Source organism: Nothobranchius furzeri, chromosome 3, assembly GCF_043380555.1.
Source record: "Nothobranchius furzeri strain GRZ-AD chromosome 3, NfurGRZ-RIMD1, whole genome shotgun sequence".
In the NCBI taxonomy this organism is placed as follows: Eukaryota; Metazoa; Chordata; class Actinopteri; order Cyprinodontiformes; family Nothobranchiidae; genus Nothobranchius; species Nothobranchius furzeri.
In genome coordinates this window covers 76894436-76915279 of record NC_091743.1, presented here as the reverse complement: position 1 = coordinate 76915279, position 20844 = coordinate 76894436, and the positions used below count along the sequence as shown (strand labels likewise).

Genomic DNA, 20844 nt, shown 5'->3' with positions numbered 1-20844 from the left:
CCTCAGGACAAAACTCTGCCCAGACTGTGAGACAGTCAGAGTGAACGGAGACAGGAGAGCAGACAGAACCAACCAGAGAACGACGAGTCAGAACTCCTCCTCCTGCTGCTGGTCAGTGAGTTTCATCTTCAGGGTTTCAGAGGAAAAGTTCATGAGCTGCTGAAAGAAAGAAAAACTTATAAACAGACATGTAAACAGGTAGACGTGGAAACGTCATGTCCAGGTGAGTTGCGTGTTTTGGAGATCATCATGAAACGTTAGTTAGGAACACGCAAGGTAACAAAAGTGAGCAGCTGGTAAAAGTTTTTTTGGTGTGTGTGTGTGTGTGAACCTGCTGCTGGCGGTGCTGCTAAATATGTCAGCTTCTTTCAGGCTTCGGCTGCAGCGTGGACCTCCAGCTTCTGATCTCCATCAGGGGTTGTCTACAGGAACATGAACATGTCTCCTGTCCTCGGATGTCTTTGCTGACTCTGAATCAACTTTGTTCTGACTTCTTACCTGAACATGAAACGGGAAACCCAAATGACTTTAAGGCAGGTTGTTTCTGACTGAATCTTAGGAGCCTGAAACCTCGGGTTCATGATGTTTCCAGCTGAATGAAACTTATGAGCTCATGTTGGTTTAAAGGAGACTTCAGACCCTGGACAGGAGCTGACTTCAGGCTTTCTGAACATTTAATGAAAGCTTGGCTTTTGGCGGTCGGACACATGTGGCGGCAGCAGCTGGATTCTGATTGGCTCTTTAATCAAACACTGATTACAAGCTGAGTCTGCGTGTCTATATTTGTGAGGACGTTTTGCTTTGTAGAGGTTGTTTGAAGCTCTGCTGATTAAAGGATGTTTGTGGTTTTTACTCAGGTCCAACACTTGGAACTGTACTGAGTTTTGTCTTCGAGGCAGGCTCTGATGGTTTGGACCCTGAGCTGAGACTCACAGGTCCTCTTTCTGCCTCCTTACTATTTGTTTCTGTGTGATCATTGATGGAGACTTTTAAACATAACACCCGGAGGCGTCTGTGGCCTTTGAACTAACGGAGCTTCAGCTCAGCTGTGTGATTGTGAGTCAGCTCGGCAACAGGAAGCTGCAGTCGAAAGCATCCATAACACAACAGTGACATCCACGCAACAAAGACCCCCCCCCCCCCCCCCCCCCTTACAGTCCAGTGACCTGGTTTCTCTGTTTACCTCCTCACAACCGAATCAGACAGCAGCTTCATTTGTTCTCTTCTGGTGATGATCAGTCGCGTTTGCATCCATTTTAAGCTCCAGCTGAACGGTTTGGTTTGAAACTGATGGGGTGTGTGCGGTTTCATAACCTGAAGATCTTAAAAACTATTCATGGATATTTAAACATTTTTACAGTGAAGTCAAACATTTCTTATAGATTTAGGTCTGTTCTTAGAGAGCTGGAGGGAGCCAGTGACGGACTTTGACTAGGCCCGGCCCAAAGTAATCGGCGCGCGGAAATTAGGCAGCAAAAATATGTGGTCAACAGCGCTAATGTTGACTATATGTTGTATTAAAAGCTGTATTACTGATAACTTAATAATTTATGCAGTAATTAACCTTCTTACTGCTCAAATACCACATGTAAATGAAAATGCAACATTACAAATGTAACTTCTGTATTTAAGATTTTCAAAGTTTGTGAGCATTAACTGTAACACCACTACCGACCTTTTTACGTAAAACCACAACACTTATTACCCACTGCATGTGGCCTTTTACAGCTAAAATGTTGAAATTTAGCTTATTGCAACCTAAACATGAATTCCCAACATCACTCCTTGCAAATGTTTCTCCTCTTACATTCCATACATACTTACCCTGGATCTGCCTGTGGAGCCAGCGCATCTTTCTGTCCCTCATCACTGCTGGCATGTTGCTGTGTAGCTATCCTGCTGCTGGCTGTGCTGCTAAATATGTCGGTTAATTTGTGACATTTAGAGGCTTCAGCATCTAATGCCCACAATTTTTTTTCTCTTGCCTTCTCAGCCCCACGCTTTTCTTTTCTTTCCGTATTTTATTTTTTTTACTAGCGGCCGGGTTTTGCATTGCTTTTTTTTTTTCTTCTACTGCCTTTGCCTCCTCTCTGCTTCAGCTTCTTCTTCTCCTTGCCTGGTGGCCACAGCCAATGTAGCTGGCATCCAAGTGATGCCTCCATCTACAAACGCGGATTGTGTCTCTGATGGAGGAATGCCAGGCTGAAAGGGTCCTGCTGCTCCAAATGCAAGAACAAAAAATGAATCTCAATGCTTCTTGATAAACAGCATCCAACACCTCATATGGTAAACATCCTGTATGTACAGAACCTTCTAGAGTTCTAGAACCCCAAAGGGCCTTTACAACACAAGTCATTCACCCATTCACACAGTGGTGAACTTTAAGGGCTCCCAGACACACTAGGCACAGGTGTGTGTGTGTGTGTGCACGCACGCACGCACGCATGCACGCGCGCGTGTGAGTGAAGAGTCTTGCTCTTAGACAGACTGAGCGGGATGGAAACCTGCAACCCTCTGATTAGGGGGCGGGCACTTAACTTGTTGTTATAAACGACGTCATCACCTTCACCTGGATGAGGCGGAAGTAAATGTTGAATAAAAAGCAATCTCACATTTACAACCAGAAATACCAAACAGCTAGCCAGACCTGCAACCAAGAAGTGGGCGGAGCCACAGCCTGATTCACAGCAGAGAACGAACCTTTGTAACCTCTAGTATTTGTGTTTGTTCCAGCCTGACATCCTCTGGTTCAGGATGACTTCCTGTCTCTTGGGGATCTTCTTCCTGTCACTGGTGTCCATCATGGCTGCTGCTGAACCTGCTGGATGTAAAATCCGGATCACAGACAAAGCACTGGACATGTGTAAGTACGCAGAACCCAAAATCAAACTGTGATAAAAATCTGTAATAAAACACAACAGAATCGTTGTTTAGAGCTCTAAAGATGCTGCAGGTCCGACACGCCCAAGACGTCCCGAGGTGGTCCACCTCAAGTTTCAACCCTCAACGAAATCCACCTTTTAAGATCTTGAACGAGGATGGGCTCTCCTCCTTTGTTCCAGACTCCATTCCAAGCAGATATCCAGCTGCTAGGAACAGAATAGAACTCCAGTTGAACTTCATCAGAACAAAGTTCTCTCCTCAGGATGGACATCTGTTCCCTCGCAGCTCAGTCAGCAGTTTTCCTCCTAGATAAACTGACGTGTTTTGTTGTCCAGCAGCAAGTTCTCCATTGAGCTCCACCATGAGGAACCTTGTGACCGGGTTTGTGGCGTTTTGTGTTTATAGTGAAGTTGGAGACTCAGAAGTTTGTTGAAGAAGAGCTCAGTAACATCAGTATTCCGGAGATGCAGGGCCAAAACGGAAGCTTCCAGTACACCCTCACAGAGTAGGTCCTCCTTCTGACACTGATGATGTCACATTGATCACATGACTGGCTGACTGTGTGTACTAATCCTCTCCTGATCCTTCACCAGTGTGAAGATAAGAGAGTTGAATTTAACTCACGTTGACCTGAGGTTCATCCCTGATGTGGGTTTGTTGTTCGATGTTCAGAACTCCTCCATCTCCCTGAGTTTCTACCGGCGGATCCTCTACTGGTTCTTGTTAGTTCTCCAACAGAACGCAGCTCAAGCACCACACCTCAAAGCTCTGATACGTTCCATCATTGGCTTGAATTGTAGTGTTGTATCTTTCAGATGAAAATCAGATTTATGGGCTTCGTCCAAGAAAAGTAGGCCAGGTTAGCTCGTTGGAGCCCAGTTATCAATGTGCAGGAAGAAGCTAGAGAAGAACATGGCCACATCATCCAGGCCTGAAAAGCCTCACTAGTTACCTGTCAACAGAACGGTGACGTGTTTTGTAGGGATCTCATTCCGTGCTTTTATTTTGGTAGGCTAAATTCTTTAACAGCACTTAGAATGGGCAGCTACGTCACACATTTAGTCTCAAGTCGTAGCTGGCTAAGTCCAAAGGGTCTCTGTTACCTTCCAGCTATGACACAGGAAACGTCAACGCCTCGGCTGAAGGCGTGAACATCAACACGGCCGTAAACCTGATCAGAGACAACGAAGGACGACTGAAGATCAATAACATCACCTGTGATGCCAGAATCAAAAGAATGAGGGCAGAGTTCAGCGGGACGCTGGGGTAAGACGCAGATGGATGATCTGAACGACCACGCTTCACTCAGAATAACATCTTCCTGTTTTCTAGGAGAGTTTACGACTATCTGTCCAGATTACTAACAACAGGCATGCGCTTGTTTCTCAACCGACAGGTAAGTCACCTGTCTCTGTCTCTAGTTACGTTTTCCTCTCCATCTCTTCCCTTTAAGCTGTTATGGACCTTCATCCAGGCTCTGGTGAACCACTGGGTGATCGTGTAAGTTTCAGTCTGGATTTAAAGCCAAACAGAAAACTCCTGCAACTTTTTGTCAGATCTGTCCAGCTTTGAATCACGCTGCTCTGGTTCACGTCAACTCCATGCTGGAAACCATTCCTGTGAGGACTGAGATGGATTATTACGTCGGGATTGATTACTCCCTGATCGATGATCCCGTGGTGACCTCCAGGAGCCTCGACATGCACTTCAGGGTCAGATTCAGAACAAAGATCTGATGCATCCTGGTGAGACGGCGCCGGTACCAACAGCTGGTTTGTGTTTCTGTAGGGAATGTTCTTTGACCTTTCGCATCCCAACCTAACTCTGGTAAACTACGCTGTGGAGCCGGTGATCAGGGAGTACGATCGGATGGTGTATCTGGCTCTGTCCGAGTTCTTCTTCGACAGCGGCTTGTTCTCCTATTACAGTGCTGGAATTTTCCAAATGCACATAGTCAACGAGAAGGTAAACAGCAGTAGACACGCATCCTAAAGTCCAAACCATCAAAGACCCTAGAACTTCTTAAGTGTGTGAATTATAATGATCAGGAGCACCTGTGCATCTTTCATTTTCGTTTGCCAGTTTTTTTTTTATTCCTGTGTGAAAACCAGTCTCAGACTCAGGGACTGACTGACTCTTCTCTCCTCATCGTCACTCAGATGCCCAAAGATCTGGAAATGTTGCTGAGGACCACCTACTTCGGAGCCATCATGATGCTGGTGGGCAGAAGTTTGGAAAGTAAACCAAATAAATGTGTTTAGTGTAGAGACAGAATTCCCCACGAGGGGACAGAAGGCAGAACAGGGACAGCGGAGACACGTGAAGACAAATAAAGTACCAGAATAAGAGAAGCAGTGGACATAGGGGAGACATAATAGAGACCTGAGACACATTACTGAACCTGACGTTCTTCCTGTTGTTCTGAGTAGAACCCAGCTCTGGTGGATGCTCCGCTGTCTCTGCAGCTCGCCGTCAACTCGCCTCCCAAAACATCTATTAAAACATCTGGAGCCACAATTGTCATGACAGCCCTCGTCAAGGTGATGGTGCTGCCTCCGGGTCAGGCGCCGGTCCAACTCAGCAGCATGAGGATGGTAAAGAACTCCCAACAGTCTCTGATGGTTTAAGTAGAAACCAGTAAGACATGCCTGACAGAACCAGTGTGAAACAGCTCTGGACCTGTTCCCAGATGAACCAACACGACTAACAGTTCACTAACCCGGATTTACATTAAACACTTTAAACTCTTTCTTTTTTTCTCCTCATGCAGGAAACTAAGTTTAACGCGAAAGTTTCCATGAGAGGAAAACGTCTGGCTGTCCACGCTGATCTACGTAGGTACGTGTTCCAGCTGTTCCTCTGACACCTGGATCCCGGTTTTCAGCTAAAACCCCGTCTGGCCCTGGAAACTTGGCTCCTGGCTGAAGATGTCTTAAAGAGGCAGACACAGCCTCTCTGTTTGGCTCAGCTGGTAAAGTCACAGGATGAATCAGGACTGTCAAGAGAGATGGTGTCCTCCTTCATCTCATCCTGTTTTAGCAAACTTCTCTAAACCTCCAGCATGATGATGTCATCTTCACTCTAAGCCTTTGTTTTCTTCTAGGTTTAAGATCTTCTCCAACCTGTCAGCGCTGGAGTCTCTGGCAGTAAGTGTCTCCTGCTCATTTGTTTTCTGACCGACTCAAAGAGCTCACTGACAGTTTCACCTTCGTCTGCAGCTGATTCCTCTGCAGCCTCCTCTGAAGACGATGCTGCAGATGTCTGTGGTTCCTCTGATCAACAGTGAGACTCTGGTTCTTCTCCCATCCTCGAGTCTCTTCTGTCTGAAGCTGATCCGACTCTTTCTGTTCTGGTTCCGATTCAGATTGGACCAAGAGAGGAGTCCGGCTTCCTCTGGCTGATGGGATGGACATCATAGAGGAAGTGGTGGAGTACCACAATGTGAGTTTGCAGCTGTGAAGGTCAGAGATGGTCAGCATTCCCGTGTGACTGACAGCAGCTGTTTGGTCTCTGCAGGGTTTCATCGTGATCGGAGCCAATCTGCAGTTCAGCAAAGGGCTGCGAGACATGATCGGGGGGAGTTCTGACTGAGACTCACGCCACAGAGATCTAAGGGTCACCATGCAGAATGTACACAACATTATGACCACCCGCTGCGTCTTTTATACTGGGTTATGATGGGGGAGGCTGGAGGGGGCAGGGACTGTATGGCTCCGCCCATCATCAGAGTAATTACAACCACATGAAGTTCTGCTGTCACTCCTGCATGCTGACATGTTTATTAACACAATCCACTAAGACTAGGATGAACCGTGGAAGGAAAACATCTCATCGTGTCAGTGGTCATAATGTTGTGGCTGATGTGTTTGCATAGAAATATGTAAACATGAAAACAGCGTTAACACAAATATTAGTTAAAGTATACACAACTAAATTAAAACTGAACACGATTATCACACACGCGCACGCACGCACACACACACACACACACACACACACACACACACACACACACACACACACACAACAGCAGGATACACGTGCACTAATGCTCGTGGACCTAACACACTTGTGTCTGTAACAACAGCAACATGCTGCACCATGAGAAGGTCAGAGGTCAGGGGGCATTTTCAGTCGTAATTATGAGACACAGTCATGATTGTGTTTTTTAACTTTTCAGATTTGTTTGCTGCTGCTGAAATAAACAATGTTTTAGACAAACGTTAACGGAGTCGGGCAGCTTGCCAGAATAGACGAGTCTTTATTTCAAGTGCTGTAAACAGAAGCTGCAGGTCCATTCCTTCACTGGTTTTTCACAAGAGTTGATCATTGTTCTGTTTCACCCAGGAAAACATCATCACAGCTTCTATAATAATAATATTATTATTAATCACAGCTTCTATAATAATTATAATAATTATTATTATTATTATTAATCACAGCTTCTATAATAATAATATTATTAATCACAGCTTCTATAATAATTATAATAATAATAATTATTATAATTCATCACCACTTCTATAATAATAATTATAATAATAATAAACTTGTGCAAAATGAATGAATGATATTTTACTGCTCCATTCAAACTCATTTCATAAAGTGACTTAATCCTCTGAAAGTGCAGCTGGCTCCGCCCACTTGCCACTTTATTAGGTACAACTGCTCTGTTTCCTTTTTAATTGATCTGGGGCAGCGGGAGCTACAAACAATGTAAATTATAAATAATGGAGTGTAATCTTCTTTAACATTTTATTCGAGTGTTTCCAGATGTTTTTAGATTATATTTGGTTTAGTAGCTCTTCTCATTAAAACATGAAAGATGTTCTACCAATCAGCTGATCTGCTAGTTAATAGATTAACACAAATATCTGATCAGCCAATCAGATGGCAGCATCTAGACGACCAGCTGAAGTTCAAACTGAGCATCAGAACAGAGATTTACACGTGTTTAGGTAGAATAAAGTGCTCTATAATAAAAATAAATCGTTATTGTTAGTGTTGGTACCATATGAGCTGCTTTCATGAAAAGAGCTGAGACTAAAACCACACCAGCTGCTCCAGATAAACCCAGGCAGCAGAAGGTGTTCCTAACGCTAGCTAAGAACTGGATCACCACAGCTGGACCAGGAGAGACTGGAAAAGTATTTCCTGGTCTGATGAGTCTGGATCCATCCTGCTCTGTATCAACGCTTCAGGCTGCTGCTGGTGTTATGGAGGTGATAGTAGATGTTGTGGTCCCACCTGAGCCTGGTTTAAACACCACAGCCTATCGGAGTATTGTTGCTGACCATGTCTACCACAAGGACCCACCTTCTGATGCTGCTTCCAGCAGAACCACCATGTCACAAAGCTCAGATCATCTCTACCTGGTTTTTGGGACATGACCGTGAGTTCACTGGACTCCAGTGACCTCCACCATCACCAGAATTCAGTCCAGTACAGAACCTTTGGGATGTGGAACGGGAGCTTCTCATCAGGGGACCAGAACCTCTGAGGAACATTTTCGATTTTATCCATGACACCAAGAATAAAAGATTATCAGGTACTAGGAGGTGTACCTAATAAAGTGACCGGTGGGTGTACAGCATTGCTTTTTGATCACACGCCACTAAACATCTGACTGATGCCATCGTAACCATGGAAACCACACTTTCTGCCAGCGACCCTGCAGCCAAGGGTCAGAGCATCTTGCAAACTTCCTCCTACAAACGGAGACAACATTTAACCGTTTCATTCTTAAACTGGTGACCAATTTTAACACACCATCTAAACGCCCCCAAACGAGGTCAAAGGTTTCTTACCGTTGGACAGAGAGTAGAGGACGCCGGCGTTGAACGTGTCTCCAGCTCCAAGAGTATCGACTAGAGTCTCAGGAGGGAATGCATCTGAATGAACGAGTAAACCATCAGGACCCAGAGCATCCGCTCCTTTTTCTGCCCAGGCACAGATGAGGACAGCCCTGAGACACAAAGGGGTCAGAACCAAACCTGGGTCCTCCAGATCCACCAAGGTGTTGAGGTTTTAGGTCACTCACCCCTTTTTGACTCTAGCGTAGAGTCCTCTCAGAGCAGCTTCAGCCGAATGGAAGCCAAAGTGACGAGCAACGTCCTTACTGATAAACACCTGAAGACAGGTAACGTCCACATTAATGAGGACAGGTGATAAACAAACAACACCACTACGGAAAGGACAAGGCTTCAGGTTCCACCGGTTCAAAACCTTCACCTGAGACGCAACCGAAACTCTTCAGAGGGACAAACCCAAACATGCTTGCTTAGTATGAGGATTGCTGTAAAGACTCTGACACGAGTCAGTGACTCGGTGCAACCTGCTGGGTTCCTTATATAGGAAACTTTTTACTGGGAGGCTTAATGACCTGACCTGTTTACTGTGTGAAGTGCCTTCAGTCGACTTGTCGTGATTTGGTGCTTTAGAAATACACTGAATGGAATTGAATTGAATTGAATTGAAGGACCGGTGGGTCTGAGAATCCACCAACTCAGCTGTGACTGATCTCAGACTCAGATTTGCACAACTAATGTGAGAAAACATGCAAAATTTTAGCTTTGGTCTGATTAAATTTGTATTTCCAATACACATGCACATCACAAGTTCTCCCAGAGTTCCCAACGTTGGTGGCCGTTGCTCATTTTTAAAACGTGTTTTCATTCAAATGAAAAACGATCAACTCTTAAGAAGACACAAGGACAAATGAAAGTTAAGTTAAACTCATGACACAGACATTTCTTTACCCCAGATCAGAGCATCCGGTATCTCAAGAAGTCGAGATGTCTGAGGTTTTCTTGGTAATATCCCTTAACATGGCACGCTCCGATTGGCCAAGTAAATCATAACATGACAATATTAAAACAGAATCACTCTGGTGATCCAGCAGTCGCATTCCAGCTTTCCATCATTCAGCATTCAGCATTCAGTTCTAGAGAATGCTTCGGAACGGCCGTCTGGAGCGACACCTCTTTAACCCTGAGCATTTTTGGCAAGCTGCCAAAACCCTGCTAAAAGCTGCCTACCGCTGACACAGCAAACGGTTCCTGCAGAACAAACTTTATATTGTTCCAACTCCCTAAGAGTCCTTCTAGACGCAAACAGTTCCATCCATCTGTGGTGACCCGGGACATCTCTGGACTGAAGAGTCAGTGCTGCGGTTATTCTACAGACCTCGGTGCCAGAGGTCATCCGACCTCCCTGACCTTCGGATCCACAAAGAGGGTCTTCCAAAGGGTGAGGTAGACACACAGATGGCATCCAATGCCTTTTGATAAGAATCAACTCCATAGCTTAACGCAAACCAAATTCTTTCCTTTTTACACCCAGAACTCAGTTCTTCTAGATACGAATGTTCTGATAACCTCACATTAACACATAGTCACCATACATCACATCTCATCCACCTAGATCCATCCATCACAGTAAATATTAGTTAACTTGTCATGTTTTAATTGTTTGGAAAATAAATTCTTACCTTTATAAACCTGACTCTTTCCTTGAATCAAGACGAAGTGTTCTACAATCCCTGAATAAACAAAGAATCCTGGAATCTTCTAATTAAACATCCAAAGACCAAGCAGGTTGATATTCTATATTTATATAGAGTATCACAGCTTATTGGTCATTGGTAAAAGTAATATATTAAGCTTTTAAAGCACTAAATTTACCACTCATTAGAAAATAAGGAGTTAAATGAGTCTAAAGAGACTCAAAAACACAGAAACGGCCCCGTCTCCTCACTAACTCATCTGGGATTTGAGTATGACCACAGCTTTTGAGATGTCATCCTAACCTGGCAGCAGCCACATCTGTGTAGCCCTGCCCCATGTCGGGTCTACACGTTTCAGGATTCTCCTGGATTTGTAAAACTCATCTTGCAGACTCGTCCATCTTCTAAACAAATCTTGCATTGCTATGGTTACGCAGTAACAGCAAAACTCCTCAGAGGACTACACATCTACACCAGAGTGAATAAAACTATTTAAAAAAAAAAAGCTAAATTAGGATGCATGACAATGAGTAGCAACCTTGTGAAGCTCTACTTTTGTTTCATTCCCAGGTCAGAGATGATAAATTCATTCAGCAAGTTCTGGCTCTGTCTTTGAAATTCTTCAGAAGATCCTAATCCAATCCCAGAACCACCTCAGCAGATTTCTATGAGGAGCAGCAGCTCTACTCTCAGCTCCTACCAGATGGTGGAGCTCCTCAGCTTGTTTCTAATCCAGGACCTTCTAGGGCCAACCTCTTGACTGCAGATCGGTCCATCTCTGCTCCATCCAACCATCACTCAGCAGAGAGACACAGAGAGTCCAAACCTCCTTCACTGTCAGGGACTCAGGGACACACCGTTTTTCTGGTAGAGATTCATGACCTTAAACCTGGAGAAACTGCTTCACCTTCTGCTGTGAACTATCCTGGTGCATGAAGGTCAATCTCTCCTTAACAATGCCCTGAGATCCACGAACATCACAAACCGGATCAGAACCAATGAACACCATCCGGCAGAAAACCCTCATGATGTTTTCATGGAATGTGACCTGAAACCTGAAAGCACCACAGATCCTGCTTAGACAGGAGCTCCGTACCACGTCACCGTGAGGAAACAGCTGATACAACGGCTCTTGAGTTTTCTCTATCTCCACGGAGATGGTGATCCTCTGGTGAGGAGGTAGTTTGCTGTTAAATGTCTCCACCTGCTGGATCATCTTGATCTGCTCGTCAGCATTTCGGCCCTGAACAAGGACAGAGAAAGGTTGTTAAAAAATAAAAAACAACTATTTATTCAAGAATGAAGCCAAAGGGGTTAATGTTCATTTGAAATACTATTTTGACGATTAGCCTGAGAAACCAGACGCCCGGTGTTTTTACTCAGTAAAACCATAAAAATCAGACATTTTATAGATAACTTCCTTCACAATAGTCTCAAACATGCACACATAAGCCAAAACACCTGAAGATAATGAAATGTTTTTTTAAACAGACATTTGAATTAAATGGTGAGTAAAAGAAATGGTGGTACTTATCTTATAGGTATAAATATATAAAATAGAGTTCAGGACTGAACACTGAACCCTGAGGGACTCCGCATTTAATCTCAAGTCCTATTTCTTCAGTTTGAAATGATACTAATAGTTTCCTGTTGGTCAAATAACAACCAAACAGTTAAATAATAAATGAATGAGCAATAGCTTGAGAATAACAATGATTTATGGTATCAAATCCAGATTACCGTTCTTAAATTAGGTTTTTCAGCTTCAGTCTAGATTTATGGTCGAAACTCAGTGGATCACTAACTTCTGTCGTTTACGTTTATTTAAACAGGAAGTTCCCTTTGTGATGAAGCCTTTACAGGCCTGGGGGTATGTGGTGGGGCAGCTGGGATAAAAAAGCAACAAAATGGTTTCAGCCACTCACAACCCGTCTCACCTCCCAGTGGATCCACTTGAAATGACTGAGGGTGACTTTAGAGAAATCGTCCACTGTGACGTCTGGAAGGTCTCTGACAAAATAAAAGAAACATTTTCAGAGTCCAGAAACATCCCTGCATCACTCAGGTCAGGCCCAAAGAAGCATCACGTTCAGATTTTCCTGTTTGACCTGAGGAGGACGACGGGTTTGTCCTTCTGAACAAACTTCACAATATAACAGTTCAATCAAACCGTTTTTTTTTTTACCTAAAGTAAGGATTTCCTTTTCTGTTTTTGAGAAATTTCATAAATGTCATCCTAATAATAAAATATTGATAATTTTGTTTGGTTCTCCAGTCAGAGCAAACAGAAAAACACAAACATGAATACCGTAAAAACATCAAAAACAACAAACAAACCTTCATTTGCTGTGGAAGACAGGGAGGGACAAGAAGAGACATTGAATCGATTTTTTAATCCAGGAAGTGATCCTGAACCACCTGAGCAGGTAGTCTAGAGACATCCAATCAGATGAAATCAGCTCTCTGTTCCTTTAGGCAGATTTAAATTTATTTCTCGAATTTGATGAGAAAAATCTCAAATCAATGACAGTTAATCACAAATGAACACGACAAATAAATTAAGTAGATTTTAAGGATGAATTAAGCCCAAGCCACTGCAGAGGATCGAAATAACAAAAAAAAATCGGTCGCGTCTAAAGCTGCATTGCTGACGTTTTTCTGCTTCTGGTTTTATTATTTCAGTTTAAAGATTTAGCTTTAATGACTAAACAATGATTGGTTCCTGGGTAATTGTATTTTATTTTGGTAGAACTGTCACCTCACAGCAAGAAAGTTGCAGGTTTAAAACCCACATATTAGGCTAATTAATGGCCTCTTCTGTAAGTCTGTTACGTAAATAAACACATCTAAAACACAAACGGAGAAAATAAACTAGTTCTGTAAGCAGAACTTGATGGATTCTCTGAAAGCATCAAAATGGTGAAAAAGTGAATAAAAAACAACTAGAAAAACTCGCCTACATATAAAAGACCTGCTGGTTCTGTCTGAATGACTGGACCGTGGTCCAACCCAGGACCTGAACGCACCTACACCTGCTGGACTCTGCAGTGGCGGTAAATAAATCGACACCAGATTCTGGATCCGATCAGATCTTTCATCAAACAGTGTTCACTAAATACCTCGTCACTAGGTCATAACCTGGTGGGCGGAGCTTCGGCTTTCTTCAGAGGGACCTAACATCTGTTACCAGGGTGATTAAAACACCCCAACTTGAATCGCATGATTTTATTTAGACAAACCCCTGGAACCTGCAGCAGGCTGATTTAATGTCTTCTCTCTTCATCTGAAGGCAGTCTGACTGTTTTTATTCATAAAAACATAAACAGTGCTGCTTCCTGCTTTTGCTGATCAGATCAATGCAGTTTGTTTCTTTCAAACAAAAAATGTTTAAAGAAACTATTTGAAGATGTAGCGTCATGAAGGGACTGTTTTCCACCTAAAGGTCATCTCCCCTCTCTCCTCATGAAGAACTAATCTCCTCAAGGCCTTTGATGTGTCTGCATCTAAACTGTTTTAACGAGCTATTTGCCTCCCCTACAGCTCAAGAGAAGATCAGAAGAACTCTATTAAATAATAATTAAATAACGTCTTTTAGTCAAATAATCATGTGAAACCTAATGTTCAATCAATCTGTGAAATGAGAATATTAATTACTTGAATTATAATACTGTAATCAGTAGTTTTGTATAAGAATTAACTTGGTACAGAAGCCCTAGACACTCCTATCACAAGTAATGTTAAAATCACATGACACGTTCCTTTTGTCTCTCCAATCAGAGCTTTCCTTTCTGACGCGTGGCGTGGTCTGTGCGGTGTTTATTTTGTTGTCAAATTCTGATTCGACCATAAATCAAAACATCTGAATTATAAAACTAATTCCCACATCACCCTTAACTCGGTTCAAACGTTCTAGAGTTTCGAGCCGGCCACTCGTAACTTTTAACCACAAAGAACCTTGACAAGCTGGATTATAAAACCTGTTGCAAGCTACACCTGAAGCAACGCTCCTTCAGAGTAAAGCTGAACTCACTGACCCTTCAGGGTCCCGCTGACGCTGTCAAACACCTGTCGCTTACCTGGAGGCAATCCCAAGACTAGTCTGTCGTACCGTACGCTGTTTCACCGGCTCCGGTACCAAAGGGGGGTCTGAGGACCTGGCATTCTGGATCTACAATGGAGGTCTCCGTCAAGGGTATGTAACGCGGCAAGATAGCGTCTGAATGTGGTTTTTGAAACTCCGACTGTAGTTAAGAGCAAAACATTCGCTCCCAAACAGAACTAACGCTTCTCTGGAAACGAGAGTTCTGATAACAACATTCCACATTACACCATCTATCTTGCCTCATTCACACCTAGATCCATTCATCACACAGTGTTTAGAGTTAGAGTTAGCCTTATTTTAAATTGTTTAGAAATAAATCTTCTTAAACTTTAAAACTTCTCTCTCTCTCTCTTTTGACTCTGGGCGAATACGAAGTGTTACCTAATCCCTGCAATAAAAAGTTCCGATCTTCTGTTTAAAGTAATGTTCAAAGATCAATCAAATTGATTTCATATTTTCTATGGAATCTCCCCTTTGATGGTTTCTTACGTAAGATGTAACTAACGAATCATTACAAAGACAAATCTACGGAAGCCCGGGAAGACAAAACAAAAGCGAACAATTTGATCCCGTCACGTTTTGTCTTCCCTGACCAAATTTGTTTTTAATTCGACTTTGCATCTCTGGGCAGATAAAAAAGGGTTTGAATCATTTCTGAATGTTTTCCCAATGAAAGGATTTTATTGGGACAAACCTGTTTCTTTTCTCTGGTTCATTAAAGGTTGGAGTCCTGGCTGACAAAAAAAAAACAGGAAGTGGGTCAATAATCGAGATCAGGATCCTGTCCTGATACTCGGGATCAGCTCAGAACATTCCTGATTGACTAAAACAGCATCCTGATCCTGATTTCAGGGCTCTATGGTAAAATGAGAAAAGCATCCGATCTGCTGACCAACAGCAGGGCGGAGTCACCAGGAGGCTCTGCTCTAACACGTCTGACTGATGAAGAGGCATTTAATGAACGCGGCGCCGCGACAGCCATCATCTTACGTGTCGTAGAGATAGACGGTTCGAGATCCGCTGAGTGGACAAACCACACAACACGCACATGGCGTTTGACCTTTGACCTGCCAAACCACTGCTGAGACGTCAATTTCACGGCGTAAGAAGTCTGCCACAATGAAACTGACAGAGACAAACAGGAAATGTTAATGTCCCTTTCAAAATAAAACCTCAGCCAAAAGGAAACAGAGAGGGGTGGAGCTTCTCTAGGATGCTGACGACACTATAAAAAACAGAGGCAGTTAGTCTCTCTTACACACACACACACACACACACCTGTTCATGTGCAGGATGGTTCTACTTCCTGTTCTGATGTTGCTGATGACCATGGAGGCTGGAGACATGCACTGAGCGTGCTCAGACATCAGCGACACGTCGATGGAGAACTTCTGAAAATCCTCCAAAATAAAACTAAAGACAGGAAACTGTTTACATTCCTTCTGAATTCCAAAGTAAAAGTCCAGACAAGTAGCAGTTAGCACCTCCTCTGTCCTCACCTGAGCAGTAAATAGTTCCTCCTGACTGAGGACATCCCAGATGCTGCTCAGGGGACAGAGGAGACACCTTTCCATCCAAACCAGAGGAGCTCAGATTCTGTAAGAGCAGCTCTGCCTCTGTTCTTGCATTAGGATGGATCACAGCATCTGTTTACACCTGGATTACGCCTGATTCAACTTCTTCTGGTCTTTATGTGTATGAGCCACATCCTGGAGAAGATTTACCAGACACGCTTAGCTGGACAGCTGTGCTTCATCAGCTCAGGGCTGGTTTTAGCTGCTGCAGCTGACTCTGCTCTTAGATCTGGGAGATGTAAGATCTGATGTGTATTTCAGTCGGGATTGAGCCACAAAATGTGATCATTAAAATTATTGTTTCACATTCCCGGAGCGAGCTCTTATTCTGTCAAGCTCTCTGAACGCTGCGTGCAGGTGTGCAGTGGAAACCTGCCAACGTGAACACAGCTCAGAATAAACCATCTGGTGCTCTGGGCATAAGCTGTTGCAGAGACTGGCTCGGTCCACAATCGATCAGCCAGAGTTTAAGAATCTACCGAGTCGATTCTTAGAGGAATGAGACTCGGTGGATCTGAAACATGTTTCTGACTGATGATGCAGTTCTGAGTCGACCTGCTGATCAGTTGATAGGTTTAGAAATCCTCTGTGGTGTATTTGGGAATGCTTTGGGATCCACCAGGATAAACTGGAGAGAGGGAAGTCCGAGTGTTCATCCACAACCTGGTACTGGCTCAACCAAGCTCTGGATCAAACACATGGATGGCAGCTAACAGCTGATGACATCACAGGTGCAAACAGACTCAGATAAACACAACAAAAGAAATGTGGTTGTTGCCATGGATACGATCAAGAGATGCTTAAATCAGAACACAGAAGCAGCTCTAACATTAAACACCCCAAACCATACGTGATAAGTTTCAAGTTTAACAGAAGAAGCATCAATCAGAACAACAGCTACCCAACCACAGATGAACAGATCGGAACTCACTCAGCCACAGGACCAGAAGCCAGAGAACCCATGAAGGCACACGGAGCTCCGAGCAGCGACAGCACCGTGCATGAGTTGGATGCATTTCCTCCTCGCTGCCATCGCTGAGACAAACACCTGCAGACACACACAGATGACATCACACAGCCGTCCACTGATGCCTGCAGGACCCAACAGCATCAGAGGTGAGAAATAAGAGATGGATCAGAGCAGAACCGGATGTTTAATGTTCTAATCAGTAATCTGAGTATTGGGTCAGACACAGTACTTTAGATGAACATCTGACCACAAAAAACTTCCTAAAGTCAACAGACCCAGACGTTCCAGTCTGAAGTCCAGTTCCTGTGGTGTGTTTACAGTCTGATCATCCCAAAGACCTGACTCTAGACTACCAAAATAAAAGCTGAACTTTCTACTCAGTCTTTTTATAAATCAAGTTTTAACAGGGCAGCTGTGGCTGAATGGAGAACGTGATCCTCCACTGATCAGAAGGTGAGTGGTTTGATCCCCGGCAGGCCACATCTCCAGGTGGCTTGGGCAAAAGGTTTGATTTGCAATTATTTAGTTTAGGTCCTGCAGTGTGTAACTCATCCATCCATTCAGATGTGAGGTTCTGTTGTTGCAACATGTTTATGAGCAGTTATTGATTTGCAGAGACAACCTTTGCCCCCACTCACCCCTTCACATTTACACTGAACTAGTTATTTGTTCATCAGTTATTTATAAGTGATTTAGCAGCTCAGCTACCAAATCTTCATTGTGATTTTTTTTAGCTCCACAGATTTGCTTGACAGATGTTAGATGCTTTGTAAATGAAATGTATTGTTATTATTATTATTATTGTTGTTGCTGTGTTCTCACTGTCATAAAACAGAGTGAAATAATAAATTCACATTTATTACTACAGCCCCACCACAGACACCCTTACAGTCTAATCCTTATTTATTTATTTTTTTTAGTTTGGGAAGCTGGATGAAATCATCAGGTGTTCGCCTAGCCTCCTGTCAGTGAAGTGACAGTGTTAGCATTAGCCTGTATGCTAAACCTGTTGTGGAGGTTAGCATTAGCCTGTACGCTAAACCTGTTGTGGTTGTTAGCATTAGCCTGTACGCTAACCTGCTGTCGGTGTCCTCCTCCGGATATTTATCAACCACATTAATGATGTCGAGACACACCAATCCCACACACAGAATCTTCTGCTGCTCCTCCATGTTGACCCAAACCCAGACAGGATCCTCAGCGCGTCGCGAACCAACAATTTGGACTTTGAAACAAACGTTCCCTCATGTAAAACTAGCACAACAATAAGATACGGAACCTAGTGTGAGTGGAGACTAAAAAAATAAAAGCTCGCGGTTACTGTCTGATAAAAACAAACTAAAACAACGTTCATTATTATGTTTTATATTATCATTTATTTTACATTATTCATGCAAATAAAAAATCAATTCATATTATGTACAGTATTGTTCAAGGATTCAAATTCAAAGCTTTATTTATAAAGCGCTTTCCGCGACCCTGTCAGGGAGCCCAAGGCGCTTCACAGTTCATAAGAAATGTAAATCACAATGAATAAGTAGATAATAAAAGCAATTAAAATAGTGCAAAGAGGGTAAAACATTGAAGTAGAAACAAATGGACAAAACAAGGGTTAAAGTGACCAATAAAAACAGGAAATAAAAAATAAGAGGTTCTACACGTTCAGGGAACGCCAAGTGGAAGAAGTGGGTTTTCAGGCGACTCGAAAACCGGCAAAGATGGGGACAGCCCAACAGGATGAATAGACTGTTAAAAGTTATATATATTACAGTCTGGTGTTCAGGCTGACATAAGGAGTTAATGGTGACCATGTGTAGCATTTATCCACTGTGAACCACATTTCCCATAATCCAGAATCAATGTCTCCCATTTTTTCCACACATTTTACAGTGTAAGGTGTCCAACATCGGCGTCCCAACTGAGGTTCCCTGAGTTAAAACCTTGAGAATCCAGAACAGAGGATCACCACTTATTAGACCTTTCTGGATAATCAGGAGCTTCTGTTCACCTCTGCTCAGATCTTCAGACACGATGAGTCTTTGATGAGCTGTGTTTCGGTCCACAACGATGGGACTGTAGGATACTACATTCTTCATGTTGTTCCAGATGTTGAAGGCCAGGGTGCCCAGATGTTTGACCTGGTCCATCAGAGCTCCTGAGGGCAGCTGTGGACAAACCAGCAGGGGGCAGCGCTGGACTCTTTCCACTGCAGCCTTGTAGTTGATCAGGAACAAGACGTCTTCAGCTCTCAGCTCCTCCTCTGAGGTTCTGATGGTGTCTGAAAGAGCTGCCATCTCTCTGCTCAGAGCTTCCATCTTCTCCTTTATCATCCCACTCTTCTGCTCCTCTTCCTCCCACAGTGCAGCCAGCCTGGCCTCCTCTTCATCTGCTGGTGAAGCTTCTTAAAGTGCTCCTTGATCTGCTTCTGTGTGAGTCGGGCCTGGACCTTCAGGTGTTCTGGTGTCTGATCAAGCTGAACTTCAACTTTCTTCTGGAGCTCCAGTTTCTCCTTTAAGGGCTTCAGAGATGTTTGGAGGTTCTCTCTGTGATCCTGAGCAGCTTCATCGATGTGTCTGAATCTGTGGCCGGAGTGTTAGTCTCTGCAGATGACACACACCGGTTCCTGATGGTCCAGACAGAAGAGTCAGAGTTTCTCAGAGTGCAGCCTGCAGAGACCCTCTGAAGCTTGCTGATGGTGCTCCTTCATGAGGGACTCACAGGTTCTTCAAAGCTAGGTTACAGGGTGGATCATCTGTTGCAGATATTTTCCTACAAACTGGACACCCGACCTGTGTGTTGGTTTCTGTCTCCACCAGCTCTTCAGACAGACGTTACAGAAGCTGTGGCTACATGACAGAATGACGGGATCTCATAAGACCTCCTGGCAGACCGGACAGAAGGAATCCTCTGATCTGGAAGCCAGTTAGACTCAAAGTGAAACTGAAAACACAACAGACAGTCCTGGTTCCTCTCTCCTAACTTCCCACTAACCAACTCACCTTCAGTTGTGGGGTTTGTCTCTCCTGCAGCTGAACGTCTGGTTTGATCTGCAGCTTAGGCCGGCTGAGTCGGGACAGAGGACATCATTTCATCTACTTTCAAACTGATTCCTCAACAAGTTTGATATTTTCTCAGAACTTAATGACTTTCATGAAAACTGCTATAGAAACTGACCTCTAACCTGCGTGAGCAGCATGTCGTTCGTCACTGAAGTACTTTTATTTCTGCTTTTTAAGACGTGTTTCAGTAACAGAACGTTACATAAGTTATCAGACCTGCCTTCAGTCAACACACAGGTCAGAGAAACCTCATGAGAACCTGTTGAGTTGCTGGTTTTATTATCAGGCTAAATATTCAGTTGGTTTAAAAACTTCTGAGGAAGAAAAGACAAGAAGTGGTTTTCAGAGAGAGAAAATCCTGTCATGTAATGATTTCATAAATATTACTGATCTTACAACCAAGTGATAAAAACTTCAAGGGTTTATTTGACTTTGAAATAGACAGAAAATCTTGTTTAGATCTTCAGAGGCAGGAAAGTCTTCAGGAACGTTTCTTTGCATTTCCCACGCCATTGCTCAGACAGGAGGTCAGTGATTAGCCAGTTTCTTCGGCCTCTCTGAAGCCACAGAGTGACCAAAGGTGTCCAACAGCTCCACCTGGGAACAAGGCAACACGGCCTGGACCACCGCAGCGCCCGAAACGTTCAACACCTGAGAGAAACAGGTGAGTCAGCAGCTGCTTCTCCAGTCTGCTGGAGGTTGTGAGGGTAGTGAGAGCAGCAGGAGTCACAAATAGGTCTAAAAAAAAAACA

General features: G+C 43.6%; 2 protein-coding genes and 1 pseudogene across 6 annotated transcripts; 1 reads left to right on the top strand and 2 right to left on the bottom strand.

Moving 5' to 3' along the window:
- On the top strand, positions 1–6702 carry pltp (phospholipid transfer protein). Of its 2 annotated transcripts, none has more exons than XM_015958365.3 (15): positions 1–111; positions 2734–2863; positions 3289–3388; positions 3477–3605; positions 3994–4149; positions 4216–4279; positions 4440–4595; positions 4672–4848; positions 5043–5102; positions 5313–5477; positions 5654–5721; positions 5987–6029; positions 6102–6165; positions 6248–6324; positions 6400–6702. In XM_015958365.3, exons 2-15 carry the CDS (start codon positions 2755–2757, stop codon positions 6472–6474), a joined length of 1443 nt encoding a protein of 480 aa, XP_015813851.3. In that variant the 5' UTR covers positions 1–111; positions 2734–2754; the 3' UTR covers positions 6475–6702. The 2 variants fall into 2 exon arrangements, with proteins under 2 accessions (XP_015813851.3, XP_015813852.3); XM_015958366.3 differs by having other exon boundaries at positions 94–223.
- A 1557-nt stretch (positions 6703–8259) lies between these two features.
- khk (ketohexokinase) lies at positions 8260–18332 on the bottom strand. 4 transcript variants are annotated; one of them, XM_015958367.3, is made up of 9 exons: positions 18111–18332; positions 16995–17111; positions 15768–15902; positions 15480–15614; positions 12325–12397; positions 11484–11630; positions 8924–9012; positions 8691–8848; positions 8260–8591 (listed from the first exon to the last, which is right to left on the bottom strand). In XM_015958367.3, exons 1-9 carry the CDS (start codon positions 18203–18205, stop codon positions 8488–8490), a joined length of 1053 nt encoding a protein of 350 aa, XP_015813853.1. In that variant the 5' UTR covers positions 18206–18332; the 3' UTR covers positions 8260–8487. The 4 variants fall into 4 exon arrangements, with proteins under 4 accessions (XP_015813853.1, XP_015813854.1, XP_015813855.1 ...); XM_015958368.3 differs by lacking the exon at positions 15480–15614; XM_015958369.3 differs by lacking the exon at positions 15768–15902.
- A 67-nt stretch (positions 18333–18399) lies between these two features.
- Positions 18400–20229, bottom strand: LOC107384880 (E3 ubiquitin-protein ligase TRIM35-like; annotated as a pseudogene).
- Between the last annotated feature and the right edge of the window lie 615 nt (positions 20230–20844).

Excerpts from the sequence above, each read along its gene's own strand:
- pltp (XM_015958365.3), top strand. The coding sequence starts at position 2,755 with ATGACTTCCTGTCTCTTGGGGATCTTCTTCCTGTCACTGGTGTCCATC. Across the intron at positions 5,478-5,653 it reads AACTCAGCAGCATGAGGATG|GAAACTAAGTTTAACGCGAA; the intron begins GTAAAGAACTCC and ends CTCCTCATGCAG. Across the intron at positions 6,325-6,399 it reads AAGTGGTGGAGTACCACAAT|GGTTTCATCGTGATCGGAGC; the intron begins GTGAGTTTGCAG and ends TGGTCTCTGCAG.
- khk (XM_015958367.3), bottom strand. The coding sequence starts at position 18,205 with ATGGAGGAGCAGCAGAAGATTCTGTGTGTGGGATTGGTGTGTCTCGAC. Across the intron at positions 9,013-11,483 it reads TGTTTCCTCACGGTGACGTG|GTGTTTATCAGTAAGGACGT; the intron begins GTACGGAGCTCC and ends ACCTGTCTTCAG. Across the intron at positions 8,592-8,690 it reads CCTCTACTCTCTGTCCAACG|GAGGAAGTTTGCAAGATGCT; the intron begins GTAAGAAACCTT and ends CTCCGTTTGTAG.